At 46.4% G+C, this 17873-nt stretch overlaps 2 protein-coding genes across 3 annotated transcripts; both read left to right on the top strand.

The window, feature by feature from the left end:
- Positions 1-47: 47 nt before the first annotated feature.
- ints5 (integrator complex subunit 5) lies at positions 48-4410 on the top strand. Its single transcript, XM_012841804.2, has 2 exons — positions 48-313; positions 880-4410. The coding sequence occupies exons 1-2, from the start codon at positions 246-248 to the stop codon at positions 3920-3922; spliced, it is 3111 nt and encodes a 1036-aa protein (XP_012697258.2). The 5' UTR covers positions 48-245; the 3' UTR covers positions 3923-4410.
- A 614-nt stretch (positions 4411-5024) lies between these two features.
- On the top strand, positions 5025-17519 carry ganabb (glucosidase II alpha subunit b). Of its 2 annotated transcripts, none has more exons than XM_012840863.3 (24): positions 5025-5135; positions 5876-5977; positions 6158-6266; positions 6714-6841; positions 7094-7282; positions 8572-8641; positions 8850-8940; positions 9126-9222; positions 9397-9577; positions 9710-9863; positions 10078-10313; positions 12333-12459; positions 13061-13140; positions 13452-13592; positions 14228-14324; positions 14483-14584; positions 14845-15088; positions 15556-15620; positions 15764-15840; positions 16192-16266; positions 16479-16592; positions 16729-16841; positions 17061-17161; positions 17328-17519. In XM_012840863.3, the coding sequence occupies exons 1-24, from the start codon at positions 5116-5118 to the stop codon at positions 17432-17434; spliced, it is 2820 nt and encodes a 939-aa protein (XP_012696317.2). In that variant the 5' UTR covers positions 5025-5115; the 3' UTR covers positions 17435-17519. The 2 variants fall into 2 exon arrangements, with proteins under 2 accessions (XP_012696317.2, XP_031443041.1); XM_031587181.1 differs by lacking the exon at positions 5025-5135 and adding an exon at positions 5142-5317.
- Positions 17520-17873: the final 354 nt, after the last annotated feature.

Below are 17873 nucleotides of genomic sequence, written 5' to 3'. Positions count from 1 at the left end.
GGTCGGTCAAATTCTGAAAAGCCAAGAATCTGTAGCACTACAACAATATTGAAGAAAAAAAATCATATTACACTTCCGGTGGCTGGATGCAGATAAAACACTAGAGTTGTAATATTGATTTATCTCAAGAGTAATTGAGACATTTTAGATAATATTAGCTTTATATCCTGCTCCATTTAATTACGATTAGCTAACTGTCGTAGATGTGGTATATGGTGGTTGAAACATAACGTACGATATCTGCTATGTTTGATGGCTCAACTATGACAGCGATGCAGACCACGCACAGTCACACGCCTCAGAATACATATAGGTAAGTAAGTAGTTTACAAGCAGGCATATCAACATTGCTCTGAAAGTTAGAGGAGTGAGGTCATCGCTTAAATAATAATATTAGTAAAATAGTTAAATGTTTGCGCTGTAGGATGTTCTCGTTTTTACCCAGCTCTCGTTGTATTACCATAACTTGATCATCGTCATATGGCGGAATATTTGAAAAATATTTATTTTGTGTTATTTACTGCAAAACTTGATGTTCTTTTCGGCTAAGAGATTAGGGAATTCTTAAAAGTAAGTGTCATCTTAAGTTAACTACGCTAAAACCAGGCAAGGGCCCTCAAACCAAGTCGGGTATGCTAATATATGTTTGCAACCTAGTTTTCCAGTATATAGCTGTAAATATTACTGTTTATTTTGCTGTTCTTCGAGCACTTTCCGGTACCCCTATTTGTACTTGTAAAGTGATTTGCATTTTCCTTTTTACCTTTTTGTAATGCTATTTTTGCTTTTGCAGCTTATTGTATAAATAACTTACCAATTCCCTTCAAATCTTGCATGAAATGTTCTGTAACGATAAACTTGCCTTGTGTTGCTTTACAGTCCTCATGAACTGGCTTTGGAAATAAAGGCTTTCATCAGTGGGGTTGACCAGACACAGGGACGCAAGCTTAGTGTCCGTGATCATGCCCGCTGTGCTGTCCGCCTTCTCTGCACAGTGCCAGCATGCCGAGGTGCTGTGCTGGAACACCTGAGGGGCGTGTATGACGAATATGTCTCAGGCTTTCTACAAGATTTGGAGACAGAAGGCGACAATGAGGGTGGCAGCAGTATGGACTCCAATCTGGAGGATGTCATCAAAGAAATCCACTCCGTGCTGTCTGAGTTCATTCGTCTGAATCCCAAAGCCTGGGCCCCTCTGGTTTCCACCTGGGCTGTGGATCTACTCGGCCAGCTCAGCAGCAAGCATGCAGGCCGCAGAGCAGCCCCGCACTCCTCCAGCCTCAACGAGCTTCTCCAACTGTGGATGTCCTGTGCTGCCACGCGCTCCCTTATGGAGATCTATTCGCAGTGTCTTGCAGCCATGTTGGCCTGGTGCCCTGATGCTTGTGTGGATGCATTGCTAGATACATCCGTGCAGCATTCACCGCATTTCGACTGGGTAGTTGCCCACATTGGCTCTGCCTTCCCTGACACCATCGTCAGCCGTGTACTGGCGTGTGGACTGAAAGACTTCACTGCTCATGGCTATCCAACTGGTGCTGAAATGACAAATCTGCAGGGTGCTCGAGCAAGTCCTTCTCCTTCATTGGCAGCCATGGACAAAAGCAACAGGGTTCCCAAAATAGGGTCTGTGGTGGGTATCCTTGGACACCTGGCATCCCGACACTCAGACAGCATCAAAAGGGAGCTCTTTAGGATGTTTCAGGACAGCGTGTGTCCTCCATCGCAACCGCCCCCCACCACACCATCAGGCACAGGTGCCTGGGAGAACTCTGTACACCTCCGTCGGGCTGCCGTACCCTTCCTCCTTCAGCTCATCGCCCTCTCCCCAACTCTTCTGGGTGCAGTGTCTGCGGAGCTGGTGGATTCCCTGCGGCCTCCAGTCCTCCTTCAGCTCCAGTCCCAGTTACAGGGCCTCCCCCGGGAGGAGCTGGAGAACTTGCTGGGCCTAGCTGTGCATCTGATCAGCCAGTTTCCTGCAGGTGGAGCCAAGGTACTGCGTTTCCTTGCAGACACTGCCACGCCATCTTCTGTGATCATCTCCGGACCCTCCCCGTCGCCCCATGAAGGGGTGCGTGAGAGCTGTGACCGCCTGTTGCAAATGCTGCTTATGCACCTTCACAAGCTCGTGTATAACCGGCCTGACGGAGATGAACCATATGCCCACTCCTCCTTCTCCTCTTCTGTGCCGCCCACTGCCCGAGTGATCCCATTCCTGGAGGAGCTTCAGTCCCACATTGCTGATCTCTGTGGTGAAACTTTGCGATTGGAAAGAAAGAGGCACCTGTGGCTGCACCAGCTTCTGAGTCTGCTGTCAGTGTATGGTGGCCCCAGCGTGGCCACCGAAGCTCTTTGCCATCTGCTCACCCTTGCCCGGAACCCGGAGGAGCTTGCACTGGCATCCCTACTCCATGCCCCACTCTCCGGTTCAATTCCAAGGCTCATTCCAGCCGCCGTGGCCCGCTGCGTGGCGCAGATTCACACCCAGAACCTCAGTAGCCGAGAGCTCAGCCAACTCCTCAACAACCTGGCAACAGCAGTGCAGAGTCAAGAGGAGGACCGGAAGGGAGTGGGTGGGGCTGCATCAGCACAGGCATTCATGTCTGTTCAAGTTGGGGCCGCTGTCTCTAACCATCTCCATGATTTCTGCCCCTTGCTTCTTCACGGTGACCATGCTGTGTCGAGAGCAGCAGCTCGCCTGTTGTCCTGCAGCCAACTTCCCCGCAGTGCTACACCAGCCCACATCCTGGTCATTGCGAGGGCTGCAGTGGCACATTTCTTCCTGGCTCTCCGGCAGAGAGGAGTGGGTGGATTGAGAGATGGAGGGAGAGGTGGAGGTGAGGCGGTAACCTATTCCATGCGGCTTTTGTCTCGACTGGCAGCATATTCACCCCTTACTCTAAAGGCGGTTCTTCAGCAGCTTGTGGAAGGTGCACTACACAGGGGTCATGCAGATTTGTTTGGAGGCCAAGCCACAGGTGATGACACAACAATCTCACCTTCACCGGTTCCAGACCTGGGCCCCTCACTCCTGGATATCAACTGTAAATTTGGCACCACGGTGAACTTCTCTGGCAGTGTGTGGTCAGTGTTTCACGCCGGGGTTATTGGAAAGGGGTTGAAACCTCCAAATGCATCTCCACAACTGGACCCTGACAGAGTCACTCAGAACCTTCAAACCCTGTTGGCTGTGACGGTCCAGTGCTGCAGCTCAGCTGGAGTGGGCTCTGGGGCCAACAGCAGTAACGGCTCAGTTGCAGGTTCTGCTAATGGTTCCCGCTTCAAACAAAGCTCAGATGAGCCCGCCCCAATCAACGCTGAAGCAGCCAAGGCCATAGCTGTTGCTTTGGTGGAGAACATTTGCCCTGATGTAACCAATGGAGAACTCGCATGGCCACCGGAAGAGCATGCCAAGACCACAGTGGAACGGGACATCCATATACGCCGTGCTTTCGAGGCAAACCCTATCCTGTTTCACCTTCTGCGTGTGGTGGCAGCTGGACGCCCGGCCCTTTGCTACTGCTCTGTAGTCCTCAGGAGTCTCCTTGCCACCCTACTAGCCCACTGGGAGTCATCACGAGAGCCTTTAGTCCTGGATTCCCCTTGGCAACTCCAGGCCTCCTGCCTCTTAGTCTCCTGCATGGGTGAGGGCCAACTCCTCCCTCCTGTCCTCAGCAATGTCCATGAGCTGTTTCCCCATCTTACCCCCTTCGAGGTCAGGCTGCTGTTGCTTGGGATCTGGGAGTACATGCGAGGCAATAGTCCCATGCCCCAGAAGTTCACCTTCAGTGCAGAAAAAGGACTTTTCTACCGAGACTTCTCCCGGGATGGGGATGTGGCACGTTACATGGCGCCCATTCACAGTGTGCTGCATAAGAACATTGACCAGCTCGGCCATTTGTGCTGGCGGTTTCAGGTCTAAGACTGTCACAGGAAACGGAACAGGGTAGTATGGTGTATGTTTGAGTGTTCTGATTGTTGTTACAAGAAGATGATATGCTTGAGTGCTATGGTCTTTTTTTGTGATCTTTTCTTAATACATACCTTTGCTTACGCTTTTGAACACGCAACACTTGACATTAAGGATACTCTCTAACATTTTCTTTCGCTCTCTTTTTTTTTATGTAGGCCTAATAATGCTCTTACTTTATGCAAGCAATTAATTTTCTTTATTTCTCAATTACAATAATACTGTGAGGTAGTATGTATGATGTTTGATCTTGTTTTCAGTCATTCAATACATCTGTTTGTGCTTTTCTGTGTGAAAGCCTGTGTCAGCCTTTTGGAGGTATTTCAGCAGCACTCCAGGACCTTTCTCCCACCGTGACATTTTACATTTGCTAGGTTGTTATCAAAGATGTGTTTGTAATTGTACTGCAGATTATTTTCAATAAAATGTTTTTTCAACAATTTTGTTACCAAGGCAAACATGTAAATCAGAATGAGGTGGTTTTGGTATCACAGTCAGTAATTCTAAAACATTTTTGTATGATAAAACATTTATTTTCCTTTTCAAGAAATGTAGGCCTGTTATACATTAACTACTTGGAAATAAGCTTAAACCTATTGCTTAGGTTTGTATTTTCTTTATATCAAAGTATTGCTCTATTGAAACCTTGTTATTCCCATGGAAGATGATAGCTTGCACAGACAGCTCTTATGGTGTACCCGAACTCCTAACAAGTTGTATATCTACCATGCTGTGTGCATAAGCTGTTGTTTTTTGAGAGCAAGATCTGTTGTGCCTCATTTTCAATTTAACGCAATTTGTCTTAGATACACAAGATCTTGTGCACACATAATATTATTTCAAAAATAGCAATAATGACGATAATAACTGTAACCATTACGTTAACGGATCCTGTGTACAAGATGATAATAGTGGGTACAAATATAATACTTTGAGGCTCTGTAGATTGATATTAAAGTACAGTTTGCGCAAAGCGCTGTATCCATACTGGCTCTAGAAAAATAAATCTGTGTAAAGCAAGTATTTCCCTGGTTTGACACGCCGGTCCCTAGAGGAAAATATCTCAAGAGACTCATTATTGCCTAGTCTCCTGACAGACTGGTTTTGGGGGCTGGACTATCATTGGGGGTTGGAATATACCCAAGATGGCTGCCTTCATTCAAAGGTAAGATAAAGATAGCTAACTGTAGTTATGTTCTTTTCACTCATAACCCCTCTGTAATTATGGAATTTGAATATGAACACCAGCTACATTTCAATAGAGGCAGGAGTTGGCATTTTTAAGTTGATTTAAAAATAGGCTACGCAGTGATAGAGAGTCGTCAACCGGCGAGAAATGCACCGGAGGTGAGCATCCTGGTTGGATTATCAGCAAGTTTCCAAGACACATTCAGAGCGTCATGCGAAACTATAGCAAATATTGATGTGATTGAGTTTTTCAGACAACGTAACAATCAAATATCTGTCTTTTGACCGAAATGGTTGTTATACAGAGCTGGTGTAAATTCTGGCTCTAGATTGTGTTCTCATCATTTTAGCTAATTTAGCGGTAGTGGCAAGCTAGCTCAAAGGCTATGAAAAAGACTTGATGTTACAAAGGTTACTTGTCAGGCAAAAGCTTGCACCTGTCTTGGTTTAAGCTTCTGTAGGCACGACGTTGGATAGAGTCCGTTGGAAGATAATCAAATATTTGCCCTGGCTATGTAGCTAGCGAGATACTTAGCTAGTTTACCAATTGATAACTGCTAGCTCATCTTTCTAACGTAGGCCACATGATGACGTAGCCAAATTTCACGATGAGATTTCCTCATTTTGTGTTTTAACCATAGACAGCAGAGAGAGTGTCTTAACGCGAGTTCTGATTTGTCTTTTTTTCCTTTGAATCCACTTTCCTGTTCTTTCAAGAATGGGGTTACTGGTCTTGGCTTGTGTTTCGCTGTTTGTGAGCGGCTCTCTGGCTGTGGATAAAGGAAACTTCAAAACTTGCGACCAGAGTGCCTTCTGCAAGTGAGTAACGTGACAGTGATTGACGAAGGCTACGTTATTTTACAAGTTTGTGTAACTACATTAAAACCTGAGTTAACTTTGCTTAACTATATTATGTGCTTTAATAACTACCTGACCGCAAAACCTGGTTGATAATCCATATTTTTTTCTATGTGTGCGTGTCTGCGCCTGCTCTCACAGACGTCAACGAGCGCTCAAGGCAGGCCAGTCCCCATACAGAGCTTTGCTGGACACTCTGGAGCTCAGTGATTCCAGGGTCACACTACAGCTCATCAATGACAACAACAAGGTCTGGCTACCAACTCAGAGCAATTTAACTTTGCAAATCATTATTATTACTATGAATCACATTATATATACTTTATTTTAGGTAGAGGAACACTTCAATAGAGAAATATCTGGAAACATGTTGAACTAGCTCAGTTTATGGGAACCTCTTTCATGGCTTTGGTCATTCATTTGGCCTAACAAGGGAAAGCACAAGGTTTTCTATTTCGTTTCAATGAGAGAACCCATGTAGGTTTTTTTCTTAGTGTGTTGAAGGGTTCTCCATAATTTTTCAGCTCTAAATGACATTCAAAAGCATTTGAAACTGCCAAACCTCATACTCATCTATATAACCTTTAGCTTTGTAGAGATCCAGTGTGTAATTCCTTTGAGCGTGTAGCTTGGTCTTGGCTGTCCATGATGCTCATTTTCCACTAATTTGTATCTCGTCCCATGATCCCCTGCACAGGTCCGTCTGCTGCTGGAGCTTTACCGGCTGCAGGGCAACATGACGCGGGTGAAGATCAACGAGCTGAAGCCCCTCAGGCCTCGCTTTGAGGTGCCAGACGTGCTGGTGTCTGACCCACCTACTGAGCCGTGAGTGTTTGAGCCTCATTAAGATCTCCCAGGGTTCTACGTCTAGGAATGAACCACTAAACTAACATAAATGAGAGGGAGAGGGAGAGAGACCTTTCCTACCATGTGCATGATATGCCTGTAGTGTTTTGACTGCCAGCTCCCTTTTGAAACACACTATTTCCCATCCTGTGTCCATCACTCTCTCTGACCCTCCTGTCTTCCCTCCGTTCTGCTACGCTTGTCTCTCCCTGCGCCCCGCCGGGTGTGTAGTATGTCGCTGGTGTCCCAGGATGATAATGGCGTGGTGTTGTCTCTGGGTGCGGAGCGGCAGCAGAGGCTGATCGTGAGCGCGCGGCCCTTTCGCCTGGACATTGTGGAGGGACCCGAGGTGCTGATGTCCCTCAACTCCCGCGGCCTACTGGCCTTCGAGCACCTGCGCATGCGCATGCGCAAAGACACGTAAGTCCCCAGCCGTGGTCCTCAAAGCACCGGAGAGCACTTGAATTGGAGATAAACAAGATTCTTTTGAAAAGCGCTTGAACCATAACACTAAAGTGAACAGTATGTTCTCACTACAGAGGTGGTCAGACTCATGTCTTCACGGCTTCTAGACACCATGGGGTCTTTATCAATGTTGGTAAAATACAATCACAGATCATAGTCACGAACCATGCTTTGATGAAGTACTTTATTGCTAAAAGGGTAGGAACTCTGCAAATCAACTATCGTGGATTTTGCTTGAGTGAGTCGGTAGAGGAAAATATTTGTACTGTTCAAAGGTGAACTACCGGTATGAAGTGGGTGCTGTGTGTTTGACCCACTGTTTCACATTTAGCCTTGTTCAGTGCTTGGATTCTACAGTGGCAGCAGAAATCGTCAATAATTGAATTCGATTAGTTGAAATATGCCTTAGGTTAATGTAACAGTAGTTGCTATGGTAATATTTCTCATACATTTGTTCCACAAAGCATTGACTAATTTCATTGCTTTGCCAGTTGTTGTCAGTATGCTTTTTAACTTGTGCTTTTTCGCTAATCTGTCATTTTATTTTTATTTTTTCTCCTGAACTTGTTCCAGCCCCTCGTGTACAAATAGCAGATATTATGGCTTGTGGGATAAAATCAAATGGTTTTTCTCTCTGTAAATTGTCTTATGTTTTGAGTCCATGTGTGTCACGTGCGGAGGTCCCCATAAAATACTTCAGCTGCATATGAAGTAGATTAAACCCTAGTTTAACTAATATCTCATAGGATATTCATATGAAGTAGATTAAACCCTAATTCAACTAGGATCTCATAGGATATTCATATGTGCTTGGAGCTTGTAGTATCACGGTACCATAAATGTAATGAATTTAATCTGGACTTTAGGTAATATGCTGATTAGTTATTTGCTAACAAACCGGATCACACTAGTTTGCTTTGTGAAGTTCATATGCTCATAGGTCAGCTATTGCAGCCTGAGAAGCAATGAATGAATAGATATCCCTAATACATGGCAACGTGTGGAGTTACTGCCTAGAATGATCAAACCTGTGGTTTGGTTACTGGATTGGTTTAGAAATAGGCATAGTTCTGTTCTGTTCCCAGATTGTCTCCCTGGGCCTTTGAGATGTTTTAACCTGCAGCTACTCAAGAGCAGAGCAGAGCCGTGTGTTTTCTGACATTTTGACTGGTTTTCATGAAATCATGAAACTCGTGCCATCTGTTGTCTACGTGTGTGTGTGTGTGTTCTTTACATAAATGCAGTCAGGCAAATCCTGAGGGTGAAGAGGCGAAAGAAGACGCAGATGGAGCTGAGCAGCAGGTGGAAGAGAAGGTACACACACATACACACACACACACACACACACACACACACAAATTATTATTCAGAGTAATGAGTTACTCACTTCCCTGTTGTGTTCTTTCACGACTGTCTGACATGTAGATTCAAATGTACATAGGGTTTTTACACAATACAAGACACATTCACCAAAACCTTGCGTCTTCAACATCATTCTCTTCCCTCTTCTCCACACTTTCAGGAAACGGTAGAAGATGGTGATAAAGAGGAGGAGGAGATTGACGGGATGTGGGAGGAGACATTCAAGTCACACACTGACAGCAAACCCAATGGTACACACACATGCACACGGGATCATTTAGATCCAGTTGGTTCAAAAACGGGGTCTGTCTTTGTCCCTGTTTGTGTGTGTTAATGTTACATGGCCTGAATTTCTTTGCTCTGTTATTATGATACCATCTGGGTATTTGCCGCAAGCTCTGCTTCGTTTGCTCAGGGAAATCTGTCTGTCCTCCAGGTCCGACCTCCATCAGTCTAGACTTCTCTCTGCCCGGAGTGGAACACGTCTACGGCATCCCAGAACATGCTGACAGCCTCAAGCTGAAAACCACAGAGTAAGGAGTCAACCGTGCATCCTACTGAACCTTCTTGTGAACAAATACAAATCTGAAACCTTCCAAGCCAGTAGAGACAATAACAGTAGCCAGTACAATTATTAAAGCAAAGAGTTTGCCAATTGTCCCTCCTGAAAAACAGATTGCTTTAATATATATGTATTTTTTTTCTAGTGGTGGAGATCCCTACAGGCTGTATAATCTGGACGTCTTCCAGTACGAGCTGTATAACCCCATGGCCCTCTACGGAGCGGTACCGGTCATGCTGGCCCATAGTGCCGAGCGCACCATGGGCCTCTTCTGGCTGAATGCCGCAGAGACCTGGGTGGACATCAGCTCCAACACCGCTGGAAAGGTGTGAAACACACAGTCCACCATCTTCTTTATGTGACTCTCTTTTCTGTACCGTGAGATGGCAGCTGGAGGAACCTGGTGTGTTCTGTTGTAGTCCTGAGTGTGTGGGCCTTTTCTCTTCTCTGCCGTGCAGACCGTGTTCGGGAAGATGCTGGACTACGTTCAGGGCGCCAGCGAGACGCCACAGACGGACGTGCGCTGGATCTCCGAGAGCGGAATCATCGACGTCTTCATCATGCTTGGGCCCACTCCCGCTGACGTCTTCGCCCAGTACGCCTCGCTGACTGGTGAGAGAATGCGCATGAAGTACCCGTCGCATAGACACAACGCACCGTAGTTTTGTTTTGTTTTTTCTTCTCACTCTGTGGTGTTTTGATTGATTGATTGATTGATTGATTGATTGATTGATTTGATTTGATTGATAACTGAAGGGGCGCTCTTCCTTCTCCTTTGTTTGGCCTCCTCCCCATTCCTCCCTCGTTCCCTGCTGGTCCACCTCAGGCACTCAGGCCATGCCTCCTATCGCTGCCCTGGCCTACCATCAGTGCCGCTGGAACTACAACGACCAGGACGACGTGAAGGCTGTGGACAGGGGCTTCGATGAGCACGACATCCCCTACGACTTCATCTGGCTGGACATCGAGCACACCGACGGCAAGCGCTACTTCACCTGGGACTCCCACAAGTTCCCCACCCCCCAAGACATGCTGCAGGGCATCATGGACAAGCGCCGCAAGGTCAGCAGGCCATGCTTACATTCAGACACACGGGCAGGTTTAGCTTCTGTGTAAGAGCTCCCAAGCTCACGGGTTTAATAGCCAACATGCTAATGGAACACACAGGCAGGTTTAGCTTCTGTGTAAGAGCTCCCAAGCTCACAGGTTTAATAGCCAACATGCTAATGGAACACACAGGCAGGTTTAGCTTCTGTGTAAGGGCACCCTAGCTCATGGGTTAAATAGCCAACATGCTAATGGAACACACAGGCAGGTTTAGCTTCTGTGTAAGAGCTCCCAAGCTCACGGGTTTAATAGCCAACATGCTAATGGAACACACGGGCAGGTTTAGCTTCTGTGTAAGGGCACCCAAGCTCACGGGTTTAATAGCCAACATGCTAATGGAACACACGGGCAGGTTTAGCTTCTGTGTAAGGGCACCCAAGCTCACGGGTTTAATAGCCAACATGCTAATGGAACACACAGGCAGGTTTAGCTTCTGTGTAAGGGCACCCAAGCTCACGGGTTTAATAGCCAACATGCTAATGGAACACACAGGCAGGTTTAGCTTCTGTGTAAGGGCACCCTAGCTCATGGGTTAAATAGCCTGGGAGCCAACATGCTAATGGAACACACAGGCAGGTTTAGCTTCTGTGTAAGAGCTCCCAAGCTCACGGGTGTAATAGCCAACATGCTAATGGAACACACGGGCAGGTTTAGCTTCTGTGTAAGGGCACCCTAGCTCACGGGTTTAATAGCCAACATGCTAATGGAACACACGGGCAGGTTTAGCTTCTGTGTAAGAGCTCCCAAGCTCACGGGTTTAATAGCCAACATGCTAATGGAACACACAGGCAGGTTTAGCTTCTGTGTAAGGGCACCCTAGCTCACGGGTTTAATAGCCAACATGCTAATGGAACACACAGGCAGGTTTAGCTTCTGTGTAAGAGCTCCCAAGCTCACGGGTTTAATAGCCAACATGCTAATGGAACACACGGGCAGGTTTAGCTTCTGTGTAAGGGCACCCAAGCTCACGGGTTTAATAGCCAACATGCTAATGGAACACACAGGCAGGTTTAGCTTCTGTGTAAGGGCACCCAAGCTCACGGGTTTAATAGCCAACATGCTAATGGAACACACAGGCAGGTTTAGCTTCTGTGTAAGGGCACCCTAGCTCATGGGTTAAATAGCCTGGGAGCCAACATGCTAATGGAACACACAGGCAGGTTTAGCTTCTGTGTAAGAGCTCCCAAGCTCACGGGTGTAATAGCCAACATGCTAATGGAACACACGGGCAGGTTTAGCTTCTGTGTAAGGGCACCCTAGCTCACGGGTTTAATAGCCAACATGCTAATGGAACACACGGGCAGGTTTAGCTTCTGTGTAAGGGCACCCAAGCTCACGGGTTTAATAGCCAACATGCTAATGGAACACACAGGCAGGTTTAGCTTCTGTGTAAGGGCACCCTAGCTCACGGGTTTAATAGCCAACATGCTAATGGAACACACAGGCAGGTTTAGCTTCTGTGTAAGGGCACCCTAGCTCACGGGTTTAATAGCCAACATGCTAATGGAACACACAGGCAGGTTTAGCTTCTGTGTAAGGGCACCCTAGCTCACGGGTTTAATACCCTGGGAGCCAACATGCTAATGGAAGAAAGCTGTGTAGCTGCACTATACTGTTAGTTGCTTTGGATACAAGTGTCGAATACATATACAGTACCAGTGAAAAGTTTGGACACACCTTTAATTGTGTTTAAAAGTGTTTTCTTTACTTTCATTATTTTCTACATGGTAGATTAATACTGAAGACATTTAAACTACGAAAGAACACATATGGAATGATGTACTAAACAAAAAAAGTGTTATCTACCATGTAGAAAATAATAAAAGTAAAGAAAAAAACGTCTCCAAAAATGAGAAGGTGTGTCCAAACTTTTGACTGGTACTGTACGTAAATATAAAATATCATCTATTGAAGTGGCACAGCTAAGTGAGAGAGTGTGGGAGAGCACTAAATGTCGTTTTTTGTTTCCTGCAGATGGTGGCAATAGTAGACCCTCACATCAAAGTAGACAGCAGCTACAAAATCCACAACGAGATCCGTGCCCAGAACTTCTACATCAAAAACAAAGATGATGGGGATTATGAAGGCTGGTGCTGGCCTGGTAAACGACCTTCACATTTTTGTGTGCTGTCGGTTGAGGATTGGGTTGTGTCGTCAAGCATTTGAAAGTGTGTTTTCTTTGCACAGGAAAAGACAGCTAATTGGCCATTTCGTTATCAACCTGCGATCCAATCACAGCATCCTCTTTGAGGATCGCTCAGAAAAGTTGCAGTATCTTATAATGTGTGAAATAGTTCCTAACAATATTTTTAAATCAAATACCAGCACTCATGTGGCCAGCTCTTCTCTCATTTCATTTCAGTATGGATTCTGTTGAGTTTTGCAAGACAACCAATAGACTTGCCTTGTACAAGCATGTTTAAAAATGTGCTACCTTGCTAACTGATGTGTTTTGCCGATCTATTTGACAATGTTGTGCTGGAGAAGCAGTTCGTACATTTTCGCCGTGTTTCCAACCCTGGAACACAAAACCGAAAAATAATTTAAGGATGTTATGGAAATTGGCAACCTATTAAAACGTACCTTTTACAACCCTGTAAAAGAATAACAGTCAAACTGCAAAAGCAAAGTTCTGATGGGGGTGTATTTGTCATGGCTTAACGACAAATTAGGTTATAATGTTTGTGTTTGTCTTTTTCTAGGGAGTGCTGGTTATCCAGATTTCACCAAACTACAGATGAGGGACTGGTGGGCCAGTATGTTCGCCTATGATCAGTATGAGGTGAACCATCTTAGTCGAGTCTAAGAGTTTAATCCTTTTCATGTTTTAAAAAGCATGGCCATACTGAAATCTTAAAGTCTTGTCCTTGGCTCAGTGAGGTTGTCCCAAAACAGGAAAGACTTTTTGGATCTTCAGTTTTGTTCACATGAACTCTGCTTCCCACACCTAATTGTGTGTGTGTGTGTGTGTGTGTGTGTGTGTGTGTGTGTGTGTGTGTGTGTGTGTGTGTGTGTGTGTGTGTGTGTGTGTGTGTGTGTGTGTGTGTGTGTGTGTGTGTGTGTGTGTGTGTGTGTGTGTGTGTGTGTGTGTAGGGTTCAAAGGAGAACCTGTACGTATGGAACGACATGAATGAGCCGTCTGTGTTCAATGGACCCGAGGTCACTATGCATAAGGATGCCAAGCATGGTGACTGGGAGCACCGCGACGTCCACAACCTCTATGGCTTCTACGTGGTGAGACCACACACACACACACACACACACACACACACACACACACACACACACACACACACACACACACACACCACAACCTCTATGGCTTCTACGTGGTGAGACCACACACACACACACACACACACACACACACACCACAACCTCTATGGCTTCTACGTGGTGAGACCACACACACACACACACACACACACACACACACACACACACACACACACACCACAACCTCTATGGCTTCTACGTGGTGAGACCACACACACACACATACATACACACACACACACACACACACACACACACACACACACACACACCACAACCTCTATGGCTTCTACGTGGTGAGACCACACACACACACACACACACACACACACACACACCACAACCTCTATGGCTTCTACGTGGTGAGACCACACACACACACACACACACACACACACACACACACACACACACACACCACAACCTCTATGGCTTCTACGTGGTGAGACCACACACACACACACACACACACACACACACACACACACACACACACCAGCCCTTTACTTACACTTTTATCAGGAGAAAATGCATTTTAACTGAACCTCCAGTCAGATGGAAAAAGGTGTCTGAATCTTCTCTGATCTCATCAGCAAATGGCTACAGCAGAGGGTTTGATTCGCCGCTCTGGGGGAGTAGAGAGACCATTCGTCCTCACCAGAGCCTTCTTCGCCGGGTCTCAGAGATACGGTGAGTCCCTCTGCAGGCTTCTGGCTGGAGTCCCTGTTCCTTGTCCATTCCATTTTTCGGTTGTTTTGACCATCTCCGTGGTGGTTTGACAATGTTTCCCGTGTCTGTGTGTGTGTGTGTGTGTGTGTGTGTGTCTGTCTGTGTGTGTCTGGTCCCAGGAGCGGTGTGGACTGGTGACAACGCGGCAGAGTGGGACCACCTGAAGGTCTCCATCCCCATGTGCCTCAGTCTGGGCCTGGTGGGCATCTCTCTGTGTGGAGGTCAGTGGCACACACTGTTCACTTTTGTGTGTGTGTGTGTGTGTGTGTGTGTGTGTGTGTGTGTGTGTGTGTGTGTGTGTGTGTGTGATTGATGCTGTGCATAGACTGAATTTGATCAGAGTATACATGAATAACAATAGCTATGAAGAATAGAGAGATGGCTACATTTTCTTTCCATTCCATCCAAAACATGTTTACCTATGTGTCTGTATCTCTCCTCTACCTCTCCTCTCTCCTTGTTCTTCCCGTCTCTGTGATAGCTGATGTCGGGGGTTTCTTCAAGGCGCCCAGCACTGAGCTGTTGGTCCGCTGGTACCAGACGGGTGCCTACCAGCCCTTCTTTCGTGCCCACGCCCACCTGGACACCCCCCGCCGTGAGCCCTGGCTCTTCGGCCCAGAGAACACGGCACTGATCCGAGAGGCCGTCCGCCAGCGCTACGCCCTGCTGCCCTACTGGTACCAGCAGTTCTACCAGGCCTACAGAACCGGTCAGCCCGTCATGAGGTGAGGGACTGCGGTTGGGAACCTGGTTTAGGAGACTGGTGCTGTGTGAGGTGGTGTGTTCTCAGCCAGGACACTTTATCTACATTTACATTTACATTTAGTCATTTAGCAGACGCTTTTATCCAAAGCGACTTACATATGTGCGACTTACAATGTATACACATTTTACATTTACACTGATGGCACACTGCACATCAGGAGCAATTAGGGGTTCAGTGTCTTGCTCAAGGACGCTTCGACAGGGAATCGAACTAGCAACCTTCTGATTACTAAACGACTTCTCTACCACTGTACCACTGTCGCCCCTATCTGTTGGTTTTGGTGAGAGAATGAATCTGAATATGACAAGGCCTGCCTGATTAATCTCACACTTAAGTGTCTTCTTGTTGCCATTGCCTTTGAGACCACGGGGCATTTTCTGTGTTATTTGTGCTTGCAGTGTAAGTCATGTATATTGTCTTTGACAGGCCCTTGTGGGTAGAGTATCCCAAGGACATGGCAACCTTCACCATGGATGACCAGTTCCTTATTGGTAAGTCATTAAAGACTCTTGTCTGTAAGTGAGCAAACAGCCATTGTCACAAAGAAAGATGGTGGTGTTATATATATAGTTTGTGCATTGTAGCCTTGAGGTATTTCAGTCTGCCGGCTTCAGTTTCACTCTCTCTGTCACAGGAAAGGACTTGTTGGTGCACCCTGTAACCGAGGAGGGAGCTCGTGGCGTTACGGCCTATCTGCCAGGACACGGAGAGGTTGGTGCCTCTACAATGCCCTCAGTCTCCATTCAGGCCTTTCTCCTGCTCCTCTCAAATTTCTCACAGTATTTTATGCAGTCTCTTAAGCAGACTTGAGGGCTGTGTTTGTTCAACAGATGTCCTGTTTGTTTAACTTGCTGAATTGGCATCTCTGAGGATATCAATGGGTCACTTGTTTATAGAGAGGCAGCTAGCAGGTGGAATGTTAACAAGTATTCATTGTAGAGTGGCAGTTTTATTTGTGCTGTAAGAAGTTGCTGTGTGATTTGCAGCTTTTAATTTGTTAAATATTCACCCTAATTTGCACCATAAAAGTCTAATTTACTATTTGGTACATTTTTCTTCCAGGTCTGGTACGATGCCCACACATTCCAGAAACACAATGGCGCTCAAAGCCTGTACATTCCTGTTACCATGAGTTCTGTAAGACCTTTTTTAAGATGTTTGCCAACATAAGAATGAGTAGATGTCACATGAATAAATAGTTCGAGTTTAAGATCTAGCTAAGTTTTACATTTGATTTGCTTTTCAGTCATTCCAAAATGAACTAAAGAAATGTAGCGCAGGATTGAAAGATGACGACGCCTCTTTTCTTGCCCTGGGCTCACACATTCACTGTATGCTGTCTCTCCTAGATTCCAGTATTCCAACGTGGTGGTTCCATCATTCCCAAAAAGGTCCGGGTTCGGAGGTCCTCCTCGTGTATGGAGACTGATCCCTACACGCTCTATGTGGCGCTCAATCCCCAGGTTAAACATCCCAACAGCTTCCCAATACAAACACAAATCTTCTGTATTTTCTACATCAGAAACCAGAACAAGGGCTTGTTTTGGCTGTTATATAAATAGCACTCTTCAATAACTCTGTGTGCCATGGTTCCCCCAGAGAACTGCAGAGGGAGAGCTCTACGTTGACGATGGTCACACTTTCAGCTTCGACTCCAAGAAGGAGTTTATTCACCAGAGCCTAACCTTTGCCAAAAATGTCCTTTCCTCCCGGTGAGAAAGACACCGTCCTTCACCCCAATCACTTTTCTTTCTGCTCTTGAGCTTTCGAATCGGTAACTCGTGAGTCGTTCCACCTCCCAGTTCACACAAGGTGGCCGTCCATAACACATACATCTCCTCTCCTCTCTGCCCCCCCCCCATTTCTCTCCCTGTCCTCCGATGCGTTGTCATTAATGTAATGTATCATAACTGTAACGCCTCTCTCTGCAGGAGCCTGTGCCATGACTGCCGCTTCTCCTCTCCCTCGTGGGTAGAGAAGGTGATCATTCTGGGGACCAGTAATCCCAAAGGAGTCAACCTTAAGATTGATGGTACGATAGACACTTGCCTCTCCCTCCCAAGACGAAGCATTTTAAACGTAGTTAGATCTGTGTGCACGTAAATTAGTCCGAATGGAAATTTCTATTTCACACTACTCAAAATAGAGAAGGTCTAATCCTGTCTTTGTATACGTTTCCCCTTTCTCCCAATGCTCAGGTAAAGTCACTCCTCTGGAGTTTGACTTTGATGCCTCCATGTCCGTGCTGACCCTGCGTAAGCCTGGCATGAGCGCGGGCGCAGACTGGACTGTGGAGCTGCTGTAAGGGGTGGTGGGTCTGGGCTCAGAATCCATACGCTGTAATGGAGGTGTGGGCACAGGCTGTAGACCACACACACACACACACACACGGATAAGTGACCAAGGAAGCTCTTATGTGGCACAGGGAGACCAAACTGATAGAGTATGGGACTGCCGTCAGATACACACAATGCACACACACACACCCTCACACACACACACACACACATACACACCCTCACACACACACACACACACACACACCCTCACACACACACCCTCACACACACACCCTCACACTGATGTTCATCCACACACGAATGCAAATCATTTCCTTGAAGTAGACCAATACATGTGGGGCTCTTTAGAAGGGAAAACAAACACACACACAGATACAAATATGAGCATCATTACAGGTGATGAATTAGCACTTTTACAATTCAGGACCACAATTGCGTTATTGT

This window comes from Clupea harengus, chromosome 20 (assembly GCF_900700415.2).
Source record: "Clupea harengus chromosome 20, Ch_v2.0.2, whole genome shotgun sequence".
Taxonomy (NCBI): Eukaryota; Metazoa; Chordata; class Actinopteri; order Clupeiformes; family Clupeidae; genus Clupea; species Clupea harengus.
This window is presented reverse-complemented; position numbering and strand designations above follow the sequence as displayed.

What these genes read in the sequence shown, in the direction of transcription:
- ints5 (XM_012841804.2), top strand. Translation starts at nt 246, where the DNA reads ATGTTTGATGGCTCAACTATGACAGCGATGCAGACCACGCACAGTCAC. An exon ending in ACGCCTCAGAATACATATAG is followed by an intron (nt 314 to 879) that starts GTAAGTAAGTAG and finishes GTTGCTTTACAG; the next exon opens with TCCTCATGAACTGGCTTTGG.
- ganabb (XM_012840863.3), top strand. Translation starts at nt 5,116, where the DNA reads ATGGCTGCCTTCATTCAAAG. An exon ending in ACCGGTCAGCCCGTCATGAG is followed by an intron (nt 15,089 to 15,555) that starts GTGAGGGACTGC and finishes TGTCTTTGACAG; the next exon opens with GCCCTTGTGGGTAGAGTATC. An exon ending in GGATGACCAGTTCCTTATTG is followed by an intron (nt 15,621 to 15,763) that starts GTAAGTCATTAA and finishes TCTCTGTCACAG; the next exon opens with GAAAGGACTTGTTGGTGCAC.